This window comes from Carettochelys insculpta, chromosome 4 (assembly GCF_033958435.1).
Source record: "Carettochelys insculpta isolate YL-2023 chromosome 4, ASM3395843v1, whole genome shotgun sequence".
Lineage (NCBI taxonomy): Eukaryota > Metazoa > Chordata > Testudines > Carettochelyidae > Carettochelys > Carettochelys insculpta.
The window spans coordinates 803,899-827,685 of NC_134140.1; the positions used below are offsets into that span (position 1 = coordinate 803,899).

Sequence of the window (23,787 nt, forward strand, 5' to 3'; positions counted from 1 at the left end):
GCCTATGATGAGGATGGCTCGCTAAGCAGAGACCCCTGCCTTTGGAAGGGCCTGGGCAAAAGGGGGGCCTCTGTGAGTCTCTGAGGCAGCACAGATCCGCCAGGAAGCGCAGGGACCCACAGAGGCTGACAAGGGACTTTGTCACAGGATGCATTAGGAGAAGCATTTCAAGCACATCTAGAGAAGTTATTACTCCCCTCTACTCAGCACTGGTCAGGCCACATCTGGAGTATTAAATCCAGTTCTGGGTCCCACAGTATAGAAAGGATGTGGACGCATTGCAGCAGGTTCAGCAGACGGCAATGAACATGATTAAGGGACTGAAGCACATGACCTATGAGGAGAGGCTGAGAGATTTGAGCTTATTTGACTTGCAGAAAAGAAGAGGGGTGGGGGGTGATTTAATAGTAGCCTTCAACTTCCTGAAAGGGAGCTCTAAAGAGGATGGTGAGAGACTGTTCTCAGTGGTGACAGATGGCTGAACAAGGAGCAATGGTCTGAAGTTAAAGAGGGAGAGGTGCAGGTTGGATATTAGGAAAACCTACTTCACCAGGAGGGTGGTGAAGCATTGGAATGAGTTACTGAGACAGGTGGTGGACTCTCCATCCCTAGAGGTTTTTAAGTTCTGACTTGACATAGTCATGGCTGGGATGATTTAGTTGGGGTTGATTCTGCTTTAGGCAGGGGACTGAACTCACTGACCTCCTGAGGTCCCTTCCAGCCCCAGGATTCTATGATTCTATGAAATGACCAGGATTGCAGCATGCCCAGGACATTAAACATTATAAATGAGCAATGAGGAGAGGCTGGGAGATGGGCAAAGAGATGGGCCACAAAACCAGGAGATGCTGATTTGAGACAGACTCCTCTCATGTTTAGTTCTGCCAATATCCCCCAACGTGACCCACATCATCCACTGCTAATCCATTCCTGGACTCCTTTGAGCATTCACCATTAACAATGTAATAGCATGCTTAGGCAGGCCAAAAATAACTTGAAGAGCAACTGGACAAAGACTCAAAAAGTAAGATAAAAAATTAAGTACATCAGAAGCAAGAAGCCTGCTAAACAACCACTGGGAATACTGGACAGTTTAGGCACTAAAGGAGCACTGGAGGAAGATAAGGACATTGAGGAGAAACTTTTTTTTTTTTTTTTTTTGGTATGTGTCTTTTCTGCAGAGGATGTGAGGGAGATTCTCACACCTGAGCCTTTTTTAGATGACAAATCTCTGTCCCAGACTGAGGTGTCATTAAGGAAGGTTTTGGAAAAAAATTGATGAATTAGTAATAAGTCAGTGGGACCAGATGGTATTCACCCAACTGCAATGAAGGAATCAAAGATGAAATTGTCATACGTAACCTATTGCTTAAATCAATTTCTGTACCAGATAACTGGAAGATAACTAATGTAACGCCATTTTTTTAAAGGCTCCAGATGTGTTCCTGGCAATTACTGTCTGTTAAGACTAACTTCAGTACCAGGCAAACTGGCTGAAAATGTGGTGAAGAACAGAATTGTCAAATACATAGATGTACATGATTTCTCGGGGGGAAAAAGTCAAGAGAGTTTTTGTAAAGGGAAATTAAGCCTCACCAATCTGTTAGAATTTAGGGGGGAATCGGCAAATCTGGACAAGCAGCATCCAGTATATATAGTGTACCTGGACTTTCAGAAGGCCTTTGACAAGGTTCCTAACCAAAGTCTCTTCAACAGAGTAAGCTATAATGGGGCAAGGAGAAAGATCCTCTTCTGGATCAGTAACTGGTTGAAAAATAGAAAACAAAGGGTAGGAATAAATGGCCATTTTTCACAGTGGAGGGAGGTAGATAGCAGGGTTCCCCAAGGAACTGTACAGGGACCAGTGCTATTCAGAACATGAAACCGTTACCTACTTAGTGTTGTTCTTTGAGATGCATTGCATATATCCAGTCCCCTGGAGGGCAATGACACCTCATGCATAGCTGTCAGTTTTTTCTCTCTCAGACCATTAACGTGGCTTGAACACCCTCCCTTGTCATACGTCACTGTGTACTGGAATGAGTGGGGGGAGCATGGATACAGAGGAAGGTGGGTTGGTCACAGAAGGGATGGGCAATACATCTTGAAAAACAGTATGGAATGTGGGTCACATTTTTTATTTCTGCCAGTGATTGCACAAGTCAGATCTGTAGTAAGCAGCTCATTGGAGAAACAGTCTGAGGTAAACAGGATGAAGTTTAATAAGGACAAATGCAAAGTGCACCACTTAGGAAGGAAGAATCAGTGTCACACATACAGAATGGGGAGAGACTGTCTAGGAACGACTACAGCAGAAAGAGATCTAGGGATTATAGTGGACCACAAGTTAAATATGAGTCAACAGTGTGATGCTGTTGCAAAAAAAGCAAACATGATTCTGGGATGGATTAACAGGTGTGTTGTGAACAAGACACGAGAAGTCATTCTTCTGCTCTACTCTGTGGTGGTTAGGCCTCAGCTGGAGTCTTGTGTCCAGTTCTGGGCACCGCAGTTCAAAAAAGATGTGGAGAAACTAGAGAGGGTCCAGAGAAGAGCGACAAGAATAATTAAAGGTCTAGAGAATGTGACCTGTGAAAAAAGGTTGAAAGAATTGGGCTTGTTTAGTTTGGAAAAGAGAAGATTGAGGGGAGACATGATAGCGGTTTTCAGGTATCTAAAAGGGAGTCATAAGGAGGAAGGAGAAAACTTGTTCCTCTTGGCCTCTGAGGATAGAACAAGAGGCAATGGGCTTAAACTGCAGCAAGGGAGGTTTAGGTTGGACGTTAGGAAAAAGTTCCTAACTGTCAGGGTGGTCAAACAGTGGAATAAATTGCCAAGGAAGGTTGTGGAATCTCCATCGCTGGAGATATTTAAGAACAGGTTAGATAGACGTCTATCAGGGATGGTTTAGATAGTTCTTGGTCCTGCCATGAGGGCAGGGGGCTGGACTCGATGGCCTCTCGAGGTCCCTTCCAGTCCTAGTGTTCTATGGTTCTATGGTGGTTCTATAAGCAAATAGCTATGTAGGTAGGTTTGGAGTCTAGCTAAATAGTAATTGCAGGACCGCTCTTCCAAGCTGGCACCATCTCTGGGCTGAAGGATAATGGAATAATGAGAAGTGGAGGTGTGGACTTGTGACCAGACCCTGCTTTGCAAATGTCAGTAATCTGTACTTGAGCCAGGAAACCTGTAACTGTTGCTTGTGCTCTAGGAGAACGAACTAGTACACTAGATTGCAGGGTCATGTTACATAGTTGTTAGCACAAATGAAGAGAGCCAGGAGGACAGTCTCAGGGAGTAGGCTGGATGGCCCTTAATTAGGGTGACCATCTGTACCGTATTGGGCGGGATGGTCCTGTATTTGGGATGCCAAAAGGGCCTCCCAACTCTCTTTTTTAAAAGAGACTCGTTGTCTCATATTTGGGCCGCCCCCCGCTCTACAGCATTTCTGCCAGCAGCTGGACCACGGTGCCAGCTGGTTCCACAGCGGGAAGGCACACCACTTTATGGTGCTCCAGGCCCTCATGGGCTCCCATGAGCGCTTCATGGGTATCTGTGTGACCTGGTCAGATGAAGCCCATGATGCCTGGTTCTTCCAGAACTCCTGGCTTGGGTGCCGGATATTGGAGGGGATCTACATGCCCCTCTGGGAGCGCCCTGTTGGGGACACGACCATGCCCCTTGGATAGTGGCTGATGCCACTTACCCTCTGCACCCATGGCTCACGTGGCCCTACACGGGACACATGGACCCAAGCCAGGACCTTTTTAATGCCCACCTGGACTGGGCCACAACAGTGTCAAATGCACGTTCGGGCGCCTGAAGAGGTGCTTTCAGTGCCTCCTGACGTGCCTGGAGGTTGCCACCACAATGTACCCACCATGGTGGGGGCATGCTGCACTCTCTGCAATATTGCGGAGAGAAAGCATGAGCCCTTTGTGCTGGGGTGGGCTGCCAAGGCTGGCCCCAGCTACGAGCAGCCAGCCACTGCCCTATGTCATCAGGCACAATGGGGTGGGGTGCAGATCAGGAAAGCCCCGTGGGAGGCCTTCACAAGGGGGCCCCAATGACCTTCCCCCCAGTCAATCCCCCACAACCCCTGCCACATACCCACCCACAATGCACTGCTCCCTGACCACAAACCCTGCTGCACATCCACTTCTCACTGCTCCCCCACCATGCACAAAAGACACCGGGGTGATGCACAATAAACACAACTAAGTATCAGAACTGTGTCATAATGAAAAGATGAAACAGAAACTATTTACAGGGGGGACTGGCGGGGGGGAAACTATATACAAGATGGGGTCCTGGGCAGAGGCTGGGGGCCCATGAACTTGGAGGAGGGCTGGGGCAGGGATGGGGGACCTTAGTCTTTGGTAGGGGTGGGGGACCTTGAGGCGTGCCAGCTGCGTGAGCCCCTACTGTCCCAGGTCCAAGGTCCCTGTCAGGGCTGGAGCTATGGGTAGGTAGAGGTTCAGAGGGGTGTGGCGGCCTCAGCCTTGGCAGGGGTGTGGGGAGGGAAGGGGGGCGGGCTCACCAAGGCCTGCACTGGCCATGAGCTACTGGCTGAGTTCCAGCCGGGAGGCTGCGGGGAGGTCAGGCAGGAGCAGGGCAGAGAGAGAGCAGGGGCTGAAGGAAGGGCTGTGGAAGTGGGTGGCAAGAGGGCAGAGGTCCAGAGCAGGCAAGTGGTCATGGACTTGGTGAGAGCATGGTAGGCAACTGCCACCTCACCCCAGGCCTCCTGCTCCATTGCCAGCCACTCCCACATGTGACATTTAACTCCCACCAGGCAGCTGTGTGGGCACTGGTGGGCCCCTCTTCATGGGGGTGGCAGGATGGCCTCCCACTGTGGGCCTATGTGGGCAGCGGGGCTGAGGATGCCCCAGCTCCCTCAGCAGTTGGTGTGGGACTTCCCTGGCCCTGGACAGGGCTTGTCTGGCCCTTGGACAGCAGAGCTGTGAAGACAGAAGGGGAAAAAGGGATGACCCATTAGTCCCACAACCTGGCCCCGAGGGTTCTGCTCCCCAGCCCTGCTAGCCAGTCTCCCCCCTCCCCCCCCAGTCTGCTGCCCACTGGCTTGGCAGCCCTGGGGGATCCCGGGCATCAGGGGGCCCCACATGGGTGGGGCACATGTCAGGTGTGGTCTGCCCCCCCTCCCCCACTCCCTCCCAAGGCATGTGGCTTGTGGTGCTGTCCACAGGAGTGGGTGCTGAGTGCCTGCATGCAGCCCTGTTTGTGGCCTGGGGCACATGGCCATCTGGGCTTCATCCTGACGGGGGCCAGCAGCGGTGGGGGTTGGTGCCTCCCCAACCATGCTCCAGGGTATCCAAAGCACTGGGTACCTACCAGAGGGTCCCCCGAGCAATTATGGGGAGGCCCAGGAGGAGGGTGACTTGCTGGAGAACGTGGATGGGACGGCAATGACCCAGGACCCCTCCTCCTCCTCCTACAAAGTGGGCTCCGGCTTCTGGTCATTGGCAGGGGTCCTGCCCCAGGGTCCTGGATAGTCCTTGGCCTCAGGCTTGGTCTCAGACTCTGGTCCCGTGGTGTCCAGCACCTCTAGCTTGGAGGCTGCCTCCTTTGGCCTGAGGAGGCGGTCCAGCTCCTTGTAGTGGGGACGCTAGTGGGCACTGCTGCTGAGCATCTGGCTGCATCTCAGGCCCAGCAGTAGGTCTGCCTCATCTCCTTTGCTGCACTTGGTCAGGCATGTGGGTGGGGTGCCCCAGGGCACCCACACTGGTGGAGAAGCAGCCAAAGGCAGTGGCATTGCTGCGCTGGCCACTGGTGTGTAAGAGGATCTCCTCATCCCCCCACAGTCCGAAGGGGTCCTTCACCTCAGCCTCCATCAAGGATGAGGCCCTCTTTTTTGGGCCCTGGCTGGAGTCCTGGGAGTCCTGAGTCAGCTTGGAGGGGAGCCCCTGGGGGGCGCAGGGCTCCTGGGCGCTGACCATGTGGACAGTGGGATGCCTTGTTGCACTGGAGCATCGGCAGGAGGGTATGCTGCCAGAGGCTGGTGTCCTCCCTGCTGCTAGCATGCTCTCAGCTTCCTGCTATGGGGTTTCAGGATCCCTGCATCTTTAAACGCAGCCAGAGGCAGAGACCATAGAGCCCCAATGGGGCTGGCAGGGGCATCTCTGTGCTCCAGCTGCCCAGTGCCATGCTCTTTAAAAAGAGTGGCCTGTGGAGCTTCTACACCTTTTCTTTTGAAAGGGGGCACTCCTCCTGAAACAGGAATGGAAGAGTGACTTCGAAAGGTGAGCCACATCCTTTTGAAAGGAAAAGAGTCCCTCCTTTCGAAAATTATTTAGAAAGAACTTACTAGTTGTGATGGAGTGGGGGATACCTGTGTGTGTGTGAGTGGCTCACAGAGGGTGTGGGCTCCTGCTGAGGGTAACCTTGATGACCAGGTAACACCTTTGTACTGCAGACAAAGGAGGAGGTGGAGCCTGAGGGGTTTGAATTGGAACTGGGAGTTGGAAGCAGTTAGTCTGGGCTGAGAGACAGAGAGAGACCAAGGAGGGGGCAAGGCCCCGGCTCTGGGGGCCCCTCGGGGCCTCCTGTCCCCAACATGAATTGGACTGGCTGTCTCTGCCGGCCGTACTGACTCCTCTGTATGATGCTGTGTCCTGTCGGCTAATAAACCTGCTGTTTTACTGCTGAGTGAGAGACTCTCCTGCCTGCGGATGGGGTGCAGAGCTTGGGGGACCCCAGAACCCCATCACACTGGTGTCAGAAGTGGGATGTTCTGCACCCCGAGGATGGAGCATCCAGCAGTAAGTGACTGGGGCCCCAGAAGAAGTGGGGCCTGCGAGACCCAGGTGTGCTGAAGGGCAGTGAGGTGCAGTCCCCAAGGCGGAGGGGCCTGCGGCCGAACCCAAGCAACTGCGGTTGTTGTCCTCGAGAGGGGGTGTCACACCCGAGGAGGGGTTACTCCTGGGAATCTGTTGGAGTCGGTCCCAGAAGGTGGAGGGGCCGAGAGCCCAACCCCCAGAAACAAGTGACCCACAAGGAAGCTGATGCTGAATGAGTCCTTCCCAAGACAGTGTGCTCATGGTCCCTGAGAGTGGGTGTCACACTGAAGAAGGGGTTCCACTGGGAGTCTGTTGGAGTCGGTCCCAGAGGGCGGAGGGGCCTATGGCCTAACCCCGGGCAGCTTGTGACCCGCAAGGAGCCTGGCACACTGAAGGGATTCTTCCAGGAGTCGTGGGGTGCAGAGGGCATCAGCCTGAGAGCCTGCAACCACGCTGAGCAACTCCGCTGTGAAGTGGCAGCACCTGGAAACTGAATCGAGATTAAAGAAGCTGGACAAGGCAGAGTGGATGTGCAGTGGCAGAGCTGAGGGCTGGGGAGAATCCTGCAAAGGTGAGCCCGGATCGGGGCAGAGAACCCTGGACTGCCTGGAGCTCTGAACCGAGTGGCCTGCCACAGCTCAAGGAGGGAAGGAGCGATTCCAACCCATCATCTACTAGTGGCCAAGACAGACCTGCGAAGAGTTTTCCAGGCCTGGGCCGAGGAAGGTGCCTGTGTGTCTGTGCAGGAAAGCAGCTGGTCCACTGGGAATGGCAAGTTGTCTGTGAGAGAAGCTGCTTCACCTTCTGTGTGTGTGGAGACCAGCCGGGGGGGCTGGGACAAAGGAGAGAGTGTCTCCCATTGTCTGTCTGTGTTGAACAGCAGCAGCAGCCTGGGGAGAGAGCAGAGCCTGCATTTGGAAAAGGTGCCAATGAGGAAACTAGCCCATTGTCTGAGGAAGATTCCCCAGCCTAGGATGGCTGGAGAAGGATCCACCAGAAAAGAGCATTCCAGGTGTGTCTCTGAATCCGGCCATGGGGGCTGGAGCAGAGGGAAGGGCTCTGGAATGAGCAGTGGTGTCCCTGCTAAGGACACTGGTCCTTGGTGCAAGAAAAGTGCTTCTGCTTCTGGGGAAGTGAATCCTTTGCCTGAGCCTGTGGGGGCTCGAGATGGAGCCAAGATCTCAGAGCTGGATCTGAGGGCAGCTGGAGCCCAGATGGGAAGTGGGCCTGCCTCTGTCTGTCAGGGGGGATGATGCTTTAACTCGGTCTGATCCAGTTAGTATCATCAGGGAATCCCAGAGACCAGACGATTCTGGTACTTGTTCTTTGCCTGATGCTGAGGTGTTACTGGGAGGGGGTGAGACGGCTCTGTCCTACCAGAGTCATCCTCTCGCCAGGACACAAGAACAGACGGGCAATGGAGTTATGCTGACTGATGAAGATAAAGGAGCTGGTAGCAGAAGGGAGGAAAGGGACCCTAACCTTCTGTCCGGTGGTACTGGCTGTCTGCCTGGAGGGGGATTACGTGGGAATCTGCCTGATGGGCCAGAAGTGATCCTGGGTGTAGGTGAAACCCAGGAGTTGGTTGTGGCTCAAGGGAGCAGTGCCCCTGTGGAGGCAGACAGGGGTGAGTTATTGTTTGGGGAAGCTCTTAAGGAAGAGAATTTCCCTGAAACTTTTCCTGACCCGTCTGTGGGGACTGCAGAAAATGGGAGTGAGGTGAAGGAGAGTGAACAGGAAAGGTGCATGTCTGTAAGAGCCAGAGCAGCCCTTTGCCTGGGGAGAAGTTTGTTTCAGCTCCTGATGGCCAGGACCTGCCTGAGTGTGAAACCACTGGCTGTGCTCTGGAAGGGTCCAAAGCAGGCAGGGTAAAAGTTTCTCAGGAATTGGAAGTTGATGCAAGTAAAGTAAAAACTATCAGGGAATGTGAGCAGCCCTGTGAGAACCAAGTAAAACAGCTGCACAGCCAATCTCTGTAGGATGCAGGAGAGCGCCAGCAATTCCCCATCTCCAGATGGTGGAAACACTCATATTCTCATACTGGATTCAACTTCTGATTCCATGGGGAGGCAGTAGTTGGAGGTGAAAGGACAAAGGAGCTTTGGGCCTGGTGGGCCAGTAAGGGATAAACAGGGATTCCTTCATGTGGATTCTGCGTCTGGGACTCACAAAACAGCTCTCAAAAAGCAGTTTGGTTTGCAAATTTCCAGGCTGGCTGGGAGGGGGCCGTCTCCCTGAGATCATCAATGGCCCAGCTCTTGTTAGAAGGGAGGGCACAGCCAGAGAGATCAAATTTCCACCCCAGGGGGCAAGAGAGAAGATTAGAACTTGATGGTGCTAAGAAAGGCCTCAGCCATTTATCCCCAAAATACCAGATTCTCAAGGGGGTTACACAAAAGTTGTGGTCTACCAAAGAGCAACGTAAATGTGCAGTTGCAATGGGGTTGTTCTGTTACTCACGCTGACTGCTGTAACCAAGGGGTGCTGCTACCAAAAGCTGTAGAATTGTACCATGTACTGAATGTTTGGAAAGAGCCATGTGACATGATGACATTGATGTAGAAGCATGAATTGTATGTTGACAGAGTTTGTAATTCTGAAATGTCACCATTGTTCCCTGTAACTAGTCTTGCAACCTCTGACATGAGAAGGAACATTCCAAACCTATTGTGTGGCATGGAAGGGGAAACTGAGGCACACAACCATTTGGGTGGTCTGGCTAAATGCCAAGGGTGGAAGCATTTGTACCTTCCGTTACTGGACTGTAACTGAATTCCAGACATTGGCTGGAGCAGCTGTATGGACTGGTGGTCAGATGGAGCAGGACCCAGACCACAAAAGACCTGTTTGATCTGTTGGTGCTGCAGCATCTGTATGGGCTCTTGCCGCCCGACTTGAGAACGTGGCTGACGGACCGGGGCCGAAGCAGCGAGACCAACCAACCCAAGGGAACTAAAGGGACTTGCCCGGCTGCATCACATGAAAAGGGCCAAGACCAAGCTCCTGAGTTGGAGCCTCCCCCAGCAGGACTATGATGTGGAGGTGGTGCACATCAAGGGGAGCACTGAGGGTACAGCCGATGCCCTGTCACGAGGGGACAGCCCCGAACTTCCCCAGGTCACCAGTTGAGTGACCCTGCTCAGTTTGGTCTGGAAGGGGGGAGAGATGTGATGGAGTGGGGGATACCTGTGTGTGTGTGAGTGGCTCACAGAGGGTGTGGGGCTCCTGCTGAGGGTAACCTTGATGACCAGGTAACACCTTTGTACTGCAGACAAAGGAGGAGGTGGAGCCTGAGGGGTTTGAATTGGAACTGGGAGTTGGAAGCAGTTAGTCTGGGCTGAGAGACAGAGAGAGACCAAGGAGGGGGCAAGGCCCCGGCTCTGGGGGCCCCTCGGGGCCTCCTGTCCCCAACATGAATTGGACTGGCTGTCTCTGCCGGCCGTACTGACTCCTCTGTATGATGCTGTGTCCTGTCGGCTAATAAACCTGCTGTTTTACTGCTGAGTGAGAGACTCTCCTGCCTGCGGATGGGGTGCAGAGCTTGGGGGACCCCAGAACCCCATCACACTAGTGTAGATGCAACCTTCCTGTTCTACTCACATATAAGTTGTTACAACGTTTAGTCCTTCCCTAACTATGGATATCACTGGAAATTTCATACCTGGTTCCGAGCTCAGTCTCTCTTTCTCAGCTCACCTCTGCTCATACAAAGACTACCCCGGGAGGGTCACTCTTCTAATTCAAAATTCACACTCTGTTTCCATCCTCTCTCCTGCCTTCCTGTCAACACTTCTTGCTTCTCTAGCATTCCTGGAGGCTCTCTAGGACCCCAATGACCATGGTTTTAACCCTTACAGGCAATTTACTTAACTGAATGGCTGGGGTGTCCAGAAGACGGTAGTACCGCTCCCATTCATCACAGGTGTGTTAACAGGAGTCTTGTATGTAAGAAAGACAAGCTGTGTAGTGCAACTATATATTGTGGAAGTACAATGTACAAATGTACATTTATTTTGTTATATAACTGCACTCTAAAACAAAACAATGTAAAACTTTAGAGCCTAGAAGTCCACTCAAATCTTGCTTCTTGTTCAGAATCATTAAGATAAACAAGTATGTGTACATTTATGGGAGCTACTGCTGCTTGCTCCTTATTTACAATACCACATGAAAGTGAGAACAGATCTTCCACAACTATAACAGCAGCTACGGTCCACCATAGTAATAAACAGTCTGCTAATGGGGGCAGAGTGGAGACAGAACGTCCACAGAAGCCAGCCCCAGATTATGGAATTGACACTCACAGGTCATTAGAATGAGCATGTGTGAGTTGGACATCCAAAGTGCAGGAATGCCTGCATGTAGAGGCACTGCCCAACTCAGCATGCTACCATGACCAGAACTTCTGGCATGTGCATATGCTCTCACACCGAGTTCCTTCTGGGAGTCTGTGCTGGGAGTATGACAAAGTGGGAATTTTTCTGAAATACACTTACAAATCCTTTTTGTGCCTCAGTTTTCCTCTATGCTTTGCATTGCCACCTGAGGATTAAAACTAGTTCACACTGCTCCCGGAATAGTGCAAAAGACATGATGGTACCTAGCTGTCTTGGTGGAATGACAGGGTTGTTAAACAACTTGTTGAAACGGACCCAGCTCAGCAAGAGATCCAGAGTATAAAACACCCACCACAACTAACTGACATCTGGGATACCCCAGAAGGCACATCACGTAAACTAAGCTGCGAACAAAGAGGAAAAGGTGTCAGGGTGTCTGGAATAATGACTGCCCTTTGGAAGGCCTCAGCCACTGTCACTTGGAATTAAGGACAACGAGGAAGATGGCATGAAATGGGATCTATAGCAGCTTGGTTATGGAAACACAGAAGCCTTCCTTTCTGTGTTCTGACCCAAAGACTTCCAGGTGTCATAGACCAGCTGACTAATGCATCGTTAGCTTGTGCTGGAAAGGCTGCCTAACAACGCTGGAAGGACCTGGAGCACTGTGACCTGAAGAGACACAGGACAAGCCTCCCCACAGGAGTCTACCTTGGCTGGATTTGCCTTCAGGAGCCGCAGAGAGAGACAAGGTGCTCAAAGGCCCAGTCCTGGAGACCACAGGCCTGCCCTGTGAACTGTGTGGGTCCTCAAGGTCTGACACCCTAACAGGGTCACATCCAAGAAATGGGTTACATGCTGGGGTTACTGTGTGTATTTGTGGTGGGGCTCTCCTGATGTTTTCCACTTACCATAGGACTGGAAAATACTGCTGTTGACTATGTCTGTCAGAGACTGAAGCTTCTGCTTGAGCAGGCGCAGAGGGGCCAGGTTCCCAATGAAATCCCGTAGCAAGGACCTAAAGCCCAGATGAAAGGGACTTGGTTAGGTGATAATATGTACAATTTCCAGAGTAGGGGTGAGATAGGGACAATGCAAGGGATTGCCTTTTCCCTGCTTGTTGTGTACTCCCACCCAATGCACTCAGCAACTGCTCTGCTCTGGCCACTCTCTGTTCCAGCAGCTGTCTTTGCAGGAAGAAGTCAAAATGGATGACAGGTCATTTATTGTGGGATTGCGTAAATTAGGGGATAGGAGGCTAGAGCGTACGGATCTGGGCCTGGTGGCTGACAGGTAGGTTGCGTCAGGGAAGCCATGAAGGATGCCAGTGGCCTCTTGCTCCCCATTGGTAGGTGGCAGACACTTTGTGCATGTTGGACACACTTACTAGAGATGATACTGCAAATCCACTTCTGCAGCTTTTCACTGCTATTACTTCTGCAGAGCCAACATAGGTAGAAAGAGAGGGAACTGTTTGTATTTGCATATCAGCCACGTGACTGTATATCAAGTTTCAGTCAGTGACATCTGCGTAAGACCACTGAAGACCTATGGGCTGCATAGGTATTCCTGATGGCAGCATCTGTCCTGTGGAACTTTTAAATTGATGATGACATACAAGACAGATCCCAGTGTAAGTGTTCAGTGTGTGTACCAAGAGAATATTTTTATGTACCACTTAAGCATAACCCACATAACTTCTGGGTGTGGTGTACTGTCCCCTCTCAGGACAATGAGACCACTTGCAGTGAAAATAATGACTCTGTTCTACAGCATTAGGTACCAACAAGCTGGCTGTTAGCTCATGAATTAAGATGCAAAATTCCCAGGTTTGATTCTCCTATCAGCGTTATATAAGTACATTTAAAATCTACATAGTAGCTCTTTTTTAATCAATCTCACTTAGATTCAGCAGCCATATTTTTGAAATAACCCTCAGCCTCCTACCACAACCCTTGTCTGTTGCACTCCCCATCTGGATAAGAATGGCTATACTGGATCAGACCAAAGGTCCATCTAGCCCAATGTCCTGTCTGCTGAGAGTGGCCAATTCCAGGTGCCCCATAGGGAATAAACAAGGCAGGTAATTATCAAGTAATACATACCCTGTTTCCAATTCCCAGCTTCTGCCAAATTGAGGCTAAGGACACAATCATTGTCCTTCCTGGCTAACAGCCATTGATGGACCTATCTTCCAGGTATTTATCTAGTTCTTTTTGGAACCCTTGTATAGTCTGGCCTCCACATCATCCTCTGGCAAAGAGCTCTGCAGGAAGACTGTGCACTGTCTGAAGTGCTTTTATGAATCCTTTGTGTACCTCAATTTTCCTCAGAACTTTGCATTGTCTGAAAAAATACTCCCTTTGATTTGTTTTAAACCCGCTGCCTATTGATTTCATAATATTCCCCCTTAGTCATATATGTGTTCAGTTTTATCATCTATTCCTTTCTTAATGATACCCAATATCCTGTTAGCTTTTTTCACTGCCGCTGCACACTGAGTGGATGTTTTTGGTGAACTATCCAGAATGCCTCTAAGATCTCTCTTGAATTGTAGCAGCTGATTTAAAACCCATCATTATATATAGAGAGTTGGGATTATTTTTCCTGTGTGCATGCCTTTGCATTTATTACTACTGAATTTCATCATCATTTTGTTACCCAATCACCCAGTTCTGCAAGCTGCCCTTGTGGCTCTTCACAGTCTGCTGGGACTTAACTATCATAAGTAGTTTTGTAGTATTTGCAAACTTTGCTACAACCCTGTTTACCATTCCCGCCCCCACCCCGCCCGATCATTTATGAATATGTTAAATAGTTCCAGTCCCAGCCCAGACTATGGGGGATGCCCCTATTTACATCTCTACTTTCTGAAAACTAACCATTTATTCTTGGCCTCTGTTTCCTATCTTTTAAACAGTTACTAATCCATGAGACGATTTTCCTTCTTAACCCTTTTACCCTCTGATAGGTGACTTTGCTTAACAGTCTTTTGTAAGGGATCTTGTCAAAGGCTTCCTGGAAATCTAAACATACTACATCCTCATAATTGTTGACCCCCACAAAGAATTCTCGTAGATGTGTGACAGATGATTTCTCTTTACAAGAACCATGTTGACACCTCCCCAAGAAATCATGTTCATCCAAGGCTGTGGCCACACTTGGCCAAAACTTTGAAATGGCCATGCAAATAGCCATTTCAAAGATTACTAATGAGGTGCTGAATTGAATATTCAGTGCCTCATTAGCATAAGGACACTAAAATTCTGTAGTAAAGAACAGAATTGTCAAACACTTGGGCTGTGGCCACACTTGGCCAAAACTTCAAAATGGCCATGCAAATAGTTTCAAATAGTTTGCCTGGTACTGAAGTCAGGTTTATTATTATTATTCTGTATTTTATAGTACAGCAGCTGATTTAAATGATAGGATACAGCCACAGTTAGTAATTTGGCAATTTCACAATTTAATGCTATGGGATGAACCCCTCTAATGCAGAACTCACTCGTCTGGCAACAGCCATAATCCAGCATGATTTTAGTTACCCAAATGACCACTAATCATGGGTGTGGCCAAACTTGCCAGGGTCCTATAAAGTTTGTTTACAGCCACCATGCCTAGACAGTATCAGAGGGGTAGTCGTGTTAGTCTGGATCTGTAACAGCAACAAAGGGTCCTGTGGCACCTTATAGACCAACAGAAACGTTTTGGGCATGAGCTTTCGTGAGCACAGACTCACTTCATCAGATGCTGGTCATGGAACTCTGCAGGGCCAGGTATAAATAAGCCAGAGCAAGGCTGGGGATAACAAGATTAGCTCAGTCAGGAAGGTTGAGGCTTTCTACCAGCAGTTGATCTGGAGAGGTGAACACCAAGGGAGGGGAAGCTGCTTTTGTATTTAGCCAGCCATTCACAGTCTTTGTTTAAGCCTGAGCTGAGGGTGTTGAATTTGCAGATGAATTGTAGCTCAGAAATTTCTTTTTGGAGTCTGGTCCTGAAATTTCTTTGCTGTAGGATAGCTACTTTTAAGTCTGCTACTGTGTGGCCTGGGAGACTGAAGTGCTCTCCTATGGGTTTTTGTATATTGCCATTTCTGATATCTGATTTGTGTGTGTTTTATTCTTTTACGTAGAGGCCGTCCAGTTTGTCCGATGTATATAGCAGAGGGGCATTGCTGGCACACGATGGCATAAATTATATTGGTAGATGTGCAGCTGAATGAACCCACGATGGTGTGGCTGATCTGGTTAGGTCCTGTAATGGTGTTGCTGGTGTAGACATGTGGGCAGAGCTGGCAACGAGGTTTGTTGCATGGATGGGTCCCTGAGTTAGTGACTGTGGTGCCGTGTACAGTTGCTGGTTAGGATTTGCTTCAGATTGGCAGGTTGTCTGTGGGCAAGGACTGGTCTGCCTCCCAAGGCCTGTGAAAGTGGGGGATCATTGTCCAGGATGGGTTGTAAATCCCTGATGCACTGTAGAGGTTTTAGCTGAGGACTGTAGGTGATGGCTAGTGGTGTTCTCTTGGTTTCTCTCTTGGGCTTGTCCTGTAGTAAGAGGCTTCGTGGCACATGTCGGGCTCTGTTGATCTGTTTTTTCACTTCCTCAGGTGGGTACTGCAGTTTCAAGAATGCTTGGTAGAGATCCTGTAGGTGTTTGTCTCTGTCGGAGGGGTTGGAGCAAATGCGGTTATATCTTAGTGCTTGGCTGTAGACAATGGACTGTGCGGTGTGTCTGGGACGGAAGCCTAGACGTGCCTAGACAGTCTTCTATGCTGCTATTTAGCTGTAATTTACCCCTAAATATCTTCTAAGAGCCCAGTAAGCAGTGGAAATGTGGGTAAAGTGCTAGACAATATTGACCTCCGGTGGTCCAGCACATTCTCTCATCTGGCACTGGACAGGTCCTAAGGGTGCTGAATTAGAGAGGTTCAACCTGTATTTAGTTTATCAAATTTAGTGCAAAGCCTCCAGTAAAGATATTTCAGTCTGGGGCTGTTCCTCAGATCTGTGACCTAAAAAGAATGGCTCAGGTTTGGGAATTGCCCTCACATCCTCATACATGAAGACCAGTGCAAAAAATTAATTTAATTTATCTGCAATGTCCTTATCGTCCTTGAGAGCTCCTTTACCATCTTGATTTTCCAGTGGCCCAGCTAGTTGTTTAGCAGGCTTCTTGCCCTGATGTGCTTACAGATTTTTTTTTTTTGTTATTACTTTGAGTTTTTGGCTAGTTGTTCTTCAAATTCTTTTGGCCTTCCTAATTATATTTTTACTTTTCATTTGCCAGAGCTTATGCTGTTTTCTATTTTTTCTCAGTCAGGCTTAATTTCCACTCTGTAAATGATTCCTTTTTACCTCTAACTGCTAATTTTACTTTGTTCAGCCACAGTGACATTTTTTTGGTTCCCTTTTGTTGTTTGTTTAAATTGGAGCCATGCATTTACGTTGAACCTTTACAATGGTGTCTTTAAAAAGTACGCGGGCAACTTGCAGGTTTTTAACTTTTGGTGCTGTACCTTTTAATTTCTGTTTAAGTTCCTTATTTTTTTGTAGGTCCTCTTCCTGAAATTAAATGGTACAGTGTTGGGCTGCTGTGGTATGTTCCCCGTCACAAGGATGTTAAATTTAACTATATTGTGATCGTTATTACCAAGTGATCCAGCTATAGTCATCTCTTGGACCAGATCCTGTGCTCCATTCAGCACTAAATGAGGAATTGCCTCTCCTCTTGTGAGTACCAGGATTAGCTGCCCCAAGAAGCAGTCATTTAAGGTGTCAACTTATCTCTGCATCCCATTCTGAGCTGACATGGACTCAGTATGGGGATAGTTGAAATGCCCCATTATTACTAAGTTTTATTTTTTAGACTCTCTAATCTCCTTGCATATGTCACAGTCATTATCACTATCCAGTCAAGTGTGGGTAGTATATCCCTCCTGCTATGTTGTTGTTATTAGAGCATGGAATTATTATCCATACAGATTCTATGGAACAGTTTGGTTCATTTACAATTTTTACTTCATTTGATTCTTTCACATATTATGCTACTCCCCCGCCAACATCACTTGTTCTGTCTTTCCAATATATTTTTGTGTCCTAGTATTAATGTCACTTTGGATGCAGGATTTCCATTCCCCACCTAGCAGACATTGCAATAACCACTCATTGGGTGGGAGAGGCAACTAATTTTCTCTGCCCCATTTCAGAATTATTGAAACTGTTTCAATTATATCAGGACTTTGTCCTGCATTCTTGATCCTGTGCATGCTCGTATTGATCCTGCAGAGTTAATTGACTGACATCCCCATTAAATACACATCACTGGAATATGATGTCCCAGACGTAGAATGAGAATGTCACTACAGGGCCATTGGAAGGTGAAGCTGCATGACAGAAGGAAACTGACATGTAGAACACCCTTTGCAGACACACAGGCCACTCCACAGAGAGAGTAACCAAGCATGGTACTTTGGGTGAAGGAATGAGAAAAATGTCCTTACCCCAGCACAGAGCAGTCAAAGATCCCAAACACATCTTCCAGGATTGAAGGCAGGTACTTCAGAGCAGCTCCCTGGAAGCAGAAATCAGCAGAAAGCTAACTATTGGGCTGTGTTTTGTTAACACACTTGAGAAGGGCACAATTATTAGAACTCTTACTGCTGAGAATAAAATTCATATTGTTCCAAGAACCAGCATCAAGCTGCAGCACTATTCAGACCCTATTTAATGGCCTTTTCGATTTCATCCTGACTCCAGACATCAGACTCAGGCTGATGCACCAAGCAATGTCTGTGACTCAGCATGCTTCATGTAAACAAACTCACAAAGTTACTATCATAAACATTCACTCCATGAGCTCTCCTTCCCCAGATAGACACTGTGCTGAGACCATTTACTGTTATTAGATCAACACTAATCAGAATCAGTCAAATTGACTGTGATAATACAAACATCATTGTCAGAGCCATCCAATCCACTCTCTCCCTTAGGAGAGAATGGCGCATTTCTAGTTCCGTAGATTTTAAGACTATCGCTTGTTCCAGAAAGGCCTTCAGTATTGCTCTGAAGAAGTCATGAGATGGAGAATCCACTGCTTCCCTTGATAGTCTGTTCTAAGAGATATCAACCTTACTGTTAAGAATTTGTGCCTTGCCTCTAATTTGGATTTTTCTGGCTTTACTTTCTAGCCATTGGTTCTTGTTGTGCCTCTCTCCACAGGATTACAGAGTTCCCAGTATTATCTCCCTGTGAAGGTACTTACGCACCATGTTCAAGTCACATCTCAATCTTCTTTTAGAAAAACTAAACAGAGATACCTCTAAGTTTCTTACCTTAAGACATTTTTTCCTGAGGCCTTTGAAACATTCTTGGGGGTCTGTCCTGCACCCTCTTAGTTTTCAAAATCCTGGTAAAATGTGAACCCCAGAACAAGTGCTATGTTCCAGTTTCTGTCTGATTAACTAGCCATTTCTGGCACAGCCTCACAATTGGAGCTCATGTTCAGCTGCTTGTTTGCTTTGATCTCCATATCCTTTTCAGAGTCACTGATTTTCCAGGATAGTCCCCCATTCAGTACATTCCTCATTCCCGGATATGTGATATCGCATTTGGCTGTATTAAAATGCACTTTGTTTGAATGGATCCAGTTTACCAAGCAAGCCAGATCACTCTGTAAGACGTCTTCCTTGTCATCATTTGTCACTCTGCCAATTGTTGTGTTGTGCACAATTAGCAGCAGTGAGTTTACACTGAGTGCAAGATCCCAGATAAAAATCCTGCATATCACTGGGCCTAGCATCAATACCAGATGAACACCTCTAGCAACACTCATGTTCAATGATTCCCCCAATGACCCCTTATTTTTGAGATCTGTCAGTTAGCTAGTAATTGCTCAGTGTACTGTGTGCTTTGTGATGGTCATCATCAATAACCATGGGCTCAGCGCCCGTTGGGTGTCTGATACCTCTCTCCCTATTTCCTTCCATCTTTCCTGTCCCGTGCGGAGTGGCTTAGTTTCCGTAGACTAGCTCCACACCAATCTACTATATCATCTAACCATTCTCTGTGGGGTCTGCCTCTCCTATTCAAACTGTCCATTATGCCAAATACCAGGGTCTTGATTTTTCGTTCGTCCTTCGTCCTGCAAACATACCCAAATAGTTGTAGTTTCCGTTTTATAACCTTCTGCAGCAGGTTCTCTTTCAACTGTGTCTTTCTTTATAATTCCTCATTGGTGACCTTCTGCATCCATCCTATTCTCAGAATCTTTCGATAACAACTCCTTTCGAATGCCAATATTCTTCTTTTTGAATCTTTCATTATCACCCTTGTCTCACATCCGTACAACATGCTGCTAAATACACATTTTCCAGACGCTCAGCTTCGTTAAGCTAATTGCTTTGCTTTTCCAGATCTTACCCATCGCTTTCAAACTCGCTCTTGCTTTCTCTATTCGAGTCGCTATTTCCTTCTTACAGTCTAGATCATACATTATGTTGCTCCCCAGATATGTGAACTTCTCTACATTTTCTTCTTCAGTACCACTGACACTGATCTTCCTTCCTATTTCCTTACCTCCAAATACCATTGTTTTTGTTTTATCGATGTTCATAATCAGTCCATACCGCTTCCCTTCTTCGTTTAACACCCGCACCGTTTTTGCTAGCTTCTCCTCATCTTCCTCAATGATAACTACATCAGTCGCAAACCTCAAGTTGTTTTCCTGTGCACAGATATCCCTTCTATCTCTTCCTTGATCTTGTCCATCACTCTGTCTCCAGATGTGCGATGAAGATACTTGGCGATATTGGATCTCCTTGTCTTCTACCTCTACTTGTTTTAAACCAACTTCCCAACTCCCCGCACATTCTCACTGCTGCCTCCACATTATCACTGATATCTTTCAACAACTGTATCAGTCTGCTATCCACTCCGTATGACTCCAACACTGCCCAAGTCACTTTCCCGTCTATACTGTCAAATGCCTTTTGAAAATCGACGAAGCAAGTGTATACATTCTTGTTCTTTTGTTGCGCTTTCTCCGCTATCAGTCTTAGGGCCAATGTCTGCTGTATGGTACTTCTATCTTTTCTGAACCCCGCTTGCTCGTCTGCTATATGTTCTTCTATCTGTGATCTAAATCTCTCAGTCAGTATCATCATCAGCACCTTACCTAAATGATTTGTTAGGGCAATCGTTCTGTAGTTCTTGCACTCCAATGTACTTCCTGTCTTGGGTATTGTCACTAGCACAGATCTTGTTCATTCCTTAGGCACCATCCCTTCTTTCCCTGCTATATTACATAGTCGGTGTAGTTCCTGAATCATGCTTTCTCTGCTGTATTTGATCATTTCTCTTGTGATCTTATCATTTCCAGGGCTCTTGTTGTTCTTTAGTCATTTCACTGCTTTGTCTACTTCCTCCTTCAAAATATCGGTCTCACTCTCAAAGCTCAGTGGAGATATCTCTTTCAGTTCTTCAATCAGTCTCTCTGAGACACTCGGGTCCAACTGTGCTTTGTATAGATAGGTGCAATATCTCGTCCATCACTGCACAATCTTCTCCCTGTTCATGAGCACTTCTTCTTCATTCTCATCTTTGATCACCATCTGCTTCGGCTGCAATTTCCTGTTAATATTCCTAATTGCCATATAGACCTCCCTGGTCTTACATTCATCGTAATACCTCTCTATATCTTCACATTGCTCCTCTAACCGTATCTCTTTATCCTTTCTGGCTGCTTTCCTTACCTCATTGCATTTCACCCTATATTGCTGTTCTGCCATCTCAGAAACATCTCTTCTGATCTTCAACGCTCTCTTCTCTTGAACCAACTTCAGTGTCTCCTAGGTAATCCACTTCTTATTGATCTTTTCTTCTTCTGGAACAGTCTGCTCAATTGCCTCTTCTATAGCGATGACTATCCTGCGATTCTCTTATCTAGGTCTTTCTATGTGGTGGTATTCTTAATCTTCTCTTCGAGCGCTGCTCTGTATGTATTCCCTGTTTCTTCCTCCCATAGCCTCACCATGTCTCTTCTTTTCTTAAACTGTGTCTTACATTTTGTTTTGAGTTTTATCTTGATGTTTGCGATCCCTAGATGTGGTCTGAGTCTATATCTGCTCCTTGGAAAGTTCAGCACTGCTGTACTGATGTTATCCATCTTCTTCTTATCAAAATCATATCGATCATGTTCTTGGACTTCCTGTCAGTCAATCGCCAGATCCACTTCCTACAGTCCTTTCGTTGGAATCTGTGTTGCAGATCACCATCTCATGCTCTGTAGCAAACTCTAGCAGTTTCTCACCTCGTTTGTTTCTTTCTCCATATCCAAACCTTCTTATGACTCTCTCCCACCCTTTGTTATCTGTTCCAACCTTCACATTCCAATCTCCTCCGATTTATCAACACATCTTTCTTCGGTATCTCCTCCACCGTCTTTGTCAGGTCTTCATAGAATAGCCCAATCTCTTCCTCCCTATTGTCTGATGTGCATGCATACACCTGAATGACTGAGATGCTGAATGGTTTTGCTTCAAAGCTCACTACCATCTTTCTTGCACTCACCAGTTTGTATCCTAATAATGCTCTTCTAGCCGTTTTGCTAAGAAGGAATCCGACTCCTGCTTCATTTAGTTTCCTGACCAAATGACTTTGCAACCGCATACCTCTCCTGATGCTGTCCAACACATCTCTGCCAATCAAAGTGTATTACGTCAGGTGTCTCTCCATCTCCTTCTGAAGGAGCTCTAATTTTCCAGTTGTCCACAGTGTTCAGACGTTCCACATTCCGATGGATAGCATATGTGTTATCTGTAATTTTCTTTTGGTAGCCAACTTATCAACCCAACCCCGATTTGCTCAATTGGTATCACAGACCTTGTTTATCCAGGCAACATCCGAGCCGGCATCTTTTAACACTTAGTTGTACTGGCATCAGATTTCATTCATATTGTTGCTTGACAGTCAGTGCATCGACACACATCTGACCACCCCTCTTCCTTCATCCAGGCTTTGGACTGGCATGGAGCTCATAGTGGCTTCATGGTGGAGTTCTTTGTGATGGTGCAGAGTGCTTAATCCAAATGTCATGTAGTGTCAAGTCACATGCTTTACAAAAGTCTAACTATTTTACATCCATGCCGTTACCTTGTTCAACAGAACTTGTAAACTCAAGAAATGTGTGGAAGTGGCACAGTGGTAACAGTGAGTACGGGGATGGGTGGGTGCTGGGTATGCATGTGACCATTCCTGCACCCCCACACTTCGCCCTGGATATTGCTGTAAAAATCTCCAATCCAAGGCAAAGTGACACACCTTGACCTGGAGAGACATCTCCTGAAGAAAGTTTTGTGTTGTGGGACAGGCATCTGAGAGAGTTGTGAAATCCCATCCCCAAAGGTTTTAGAAAACAGGTTGGACAAACACTTGTTAGGGATGGTCTAAGTTTACTTGGTCCTGCTGCAGGACTGTGGGCTGAACATGATGACTTTGAGGTTCCTTCCAGCCCTGCACTTCCATGATCTGTTGTATCTTGTCTTATACTTAAATATGTGTACTCTGGACAGGGGCCACATTTCTTTGGTCTGTCTTTGTACAAGGCCTATCCAAGTGGTGACCTGGGCCATGACTGGGGCTCTTGAGCTCTACAGAAACCATGTAGAAACTTGGGCACTATATCAGAGAAGTAGCTGTGTTAGTCTGTAGCTTTGAGAACAACAAGAAGTCTTGTGGCACCTTAAAGACTAACAGATATTTTGGAGCATAAGCTTTTGTGGGCAAAGACCCGCTTCATCAGATGCATGAGTGGCGGGGGTGTGGTTTCAGAGGGGTATTTAAAGAGTGGGGTCCCAGTAAGAGGGAGGGCCAGAGCTGACAAGGTCTATCAGCAAGGTGGAAATGCCCCAGTATCAACAGCACTTATCAAGAGGAAAAAAACAACTTGGATCAGACAGGGGGATGTGTGCCTTTGCCATTAGACTCTGACAAAGGCTCACATCCCCCTGTCTGATCTGACTTGTTTTTTCCTCTTTTGATAAGTGTTGTTGTTACTGGGCCATTTCCACCTTGCTGAATAAACCTTGTCAGCTCTGGCCCTCCCTCTTACTGGGACCCCCTCTTTAAATACCCCCCTGAAACCACCACCCCCAACTCATGCATCTGATGAAGCGGGTCTTTGCCCACAAAAGCTTATGCTCCAAAATATCTGTTAGTCTATAAGGTGCCGCAGGACGACTTCTTGGGCACTATAGAATCTGTTCTGAACTGTGCAAGTCAGAAACTGTAATCTTTATAGTTAGAAAGGTTCTACTAATAGCTAACCTAAATCTCCTTTGCAGAGTAAGCTCCTTACTTTTTGTCCCATCTTCAGTGGACCAGGTGAACAATTCATCACTGTCCTCTCTATGACAGGCTTTAACATGGTTGGAGACTGGTAGCAGACCCCTTCATTTGTCTCTTCTCAGGACTAAACATGCATGCTTTTTATCCTTTTCTCATTGGCCAAGTTTCTAAACCTTTTATCATTTTTATTGCTTTCCTTTGGACTCTGTTCAGTTTGTCCACTTCATTCTTAACGTGTGGCACACAGAACTGGCAGTGCTGCAGCTGAGGCCTCACCAGTACTGAGTAGAGCCGGACAATTACCTCCTGTGCCAT

At 47.5% G+C, this 23,787-nt stretch overlaps 1 protein-coding gene across 1 annotated transcript in view; it reads right to left on the bottom strand.

The window, feature by feature from the left end:
* Window positions 1-23,787, bottom strand: part of LOC142012223 (dedicator of cytokinesis protein 2-like) — a 454,965-nt gene that overhangs the window by 322,239 nt on the left and 108,939 nt on the right. Inside the window, exons 24-25 of the mRNA XM_074992076.1 lie at window positions 17,631-17,701; window positions 12,043-12,149 (exon numbers count right to left, since the gene is read on the bottom strand). Of these exons, the coding sequence (XP_074848177.1) occupies window positions 12,043-12,149; window positions 17,631-17,701 (178 nt within the window). The remainder of the gene's footprint in view (window positions 1-12,042; window positions 12,150-17,630; window positions 17,702-23,787) is intronic.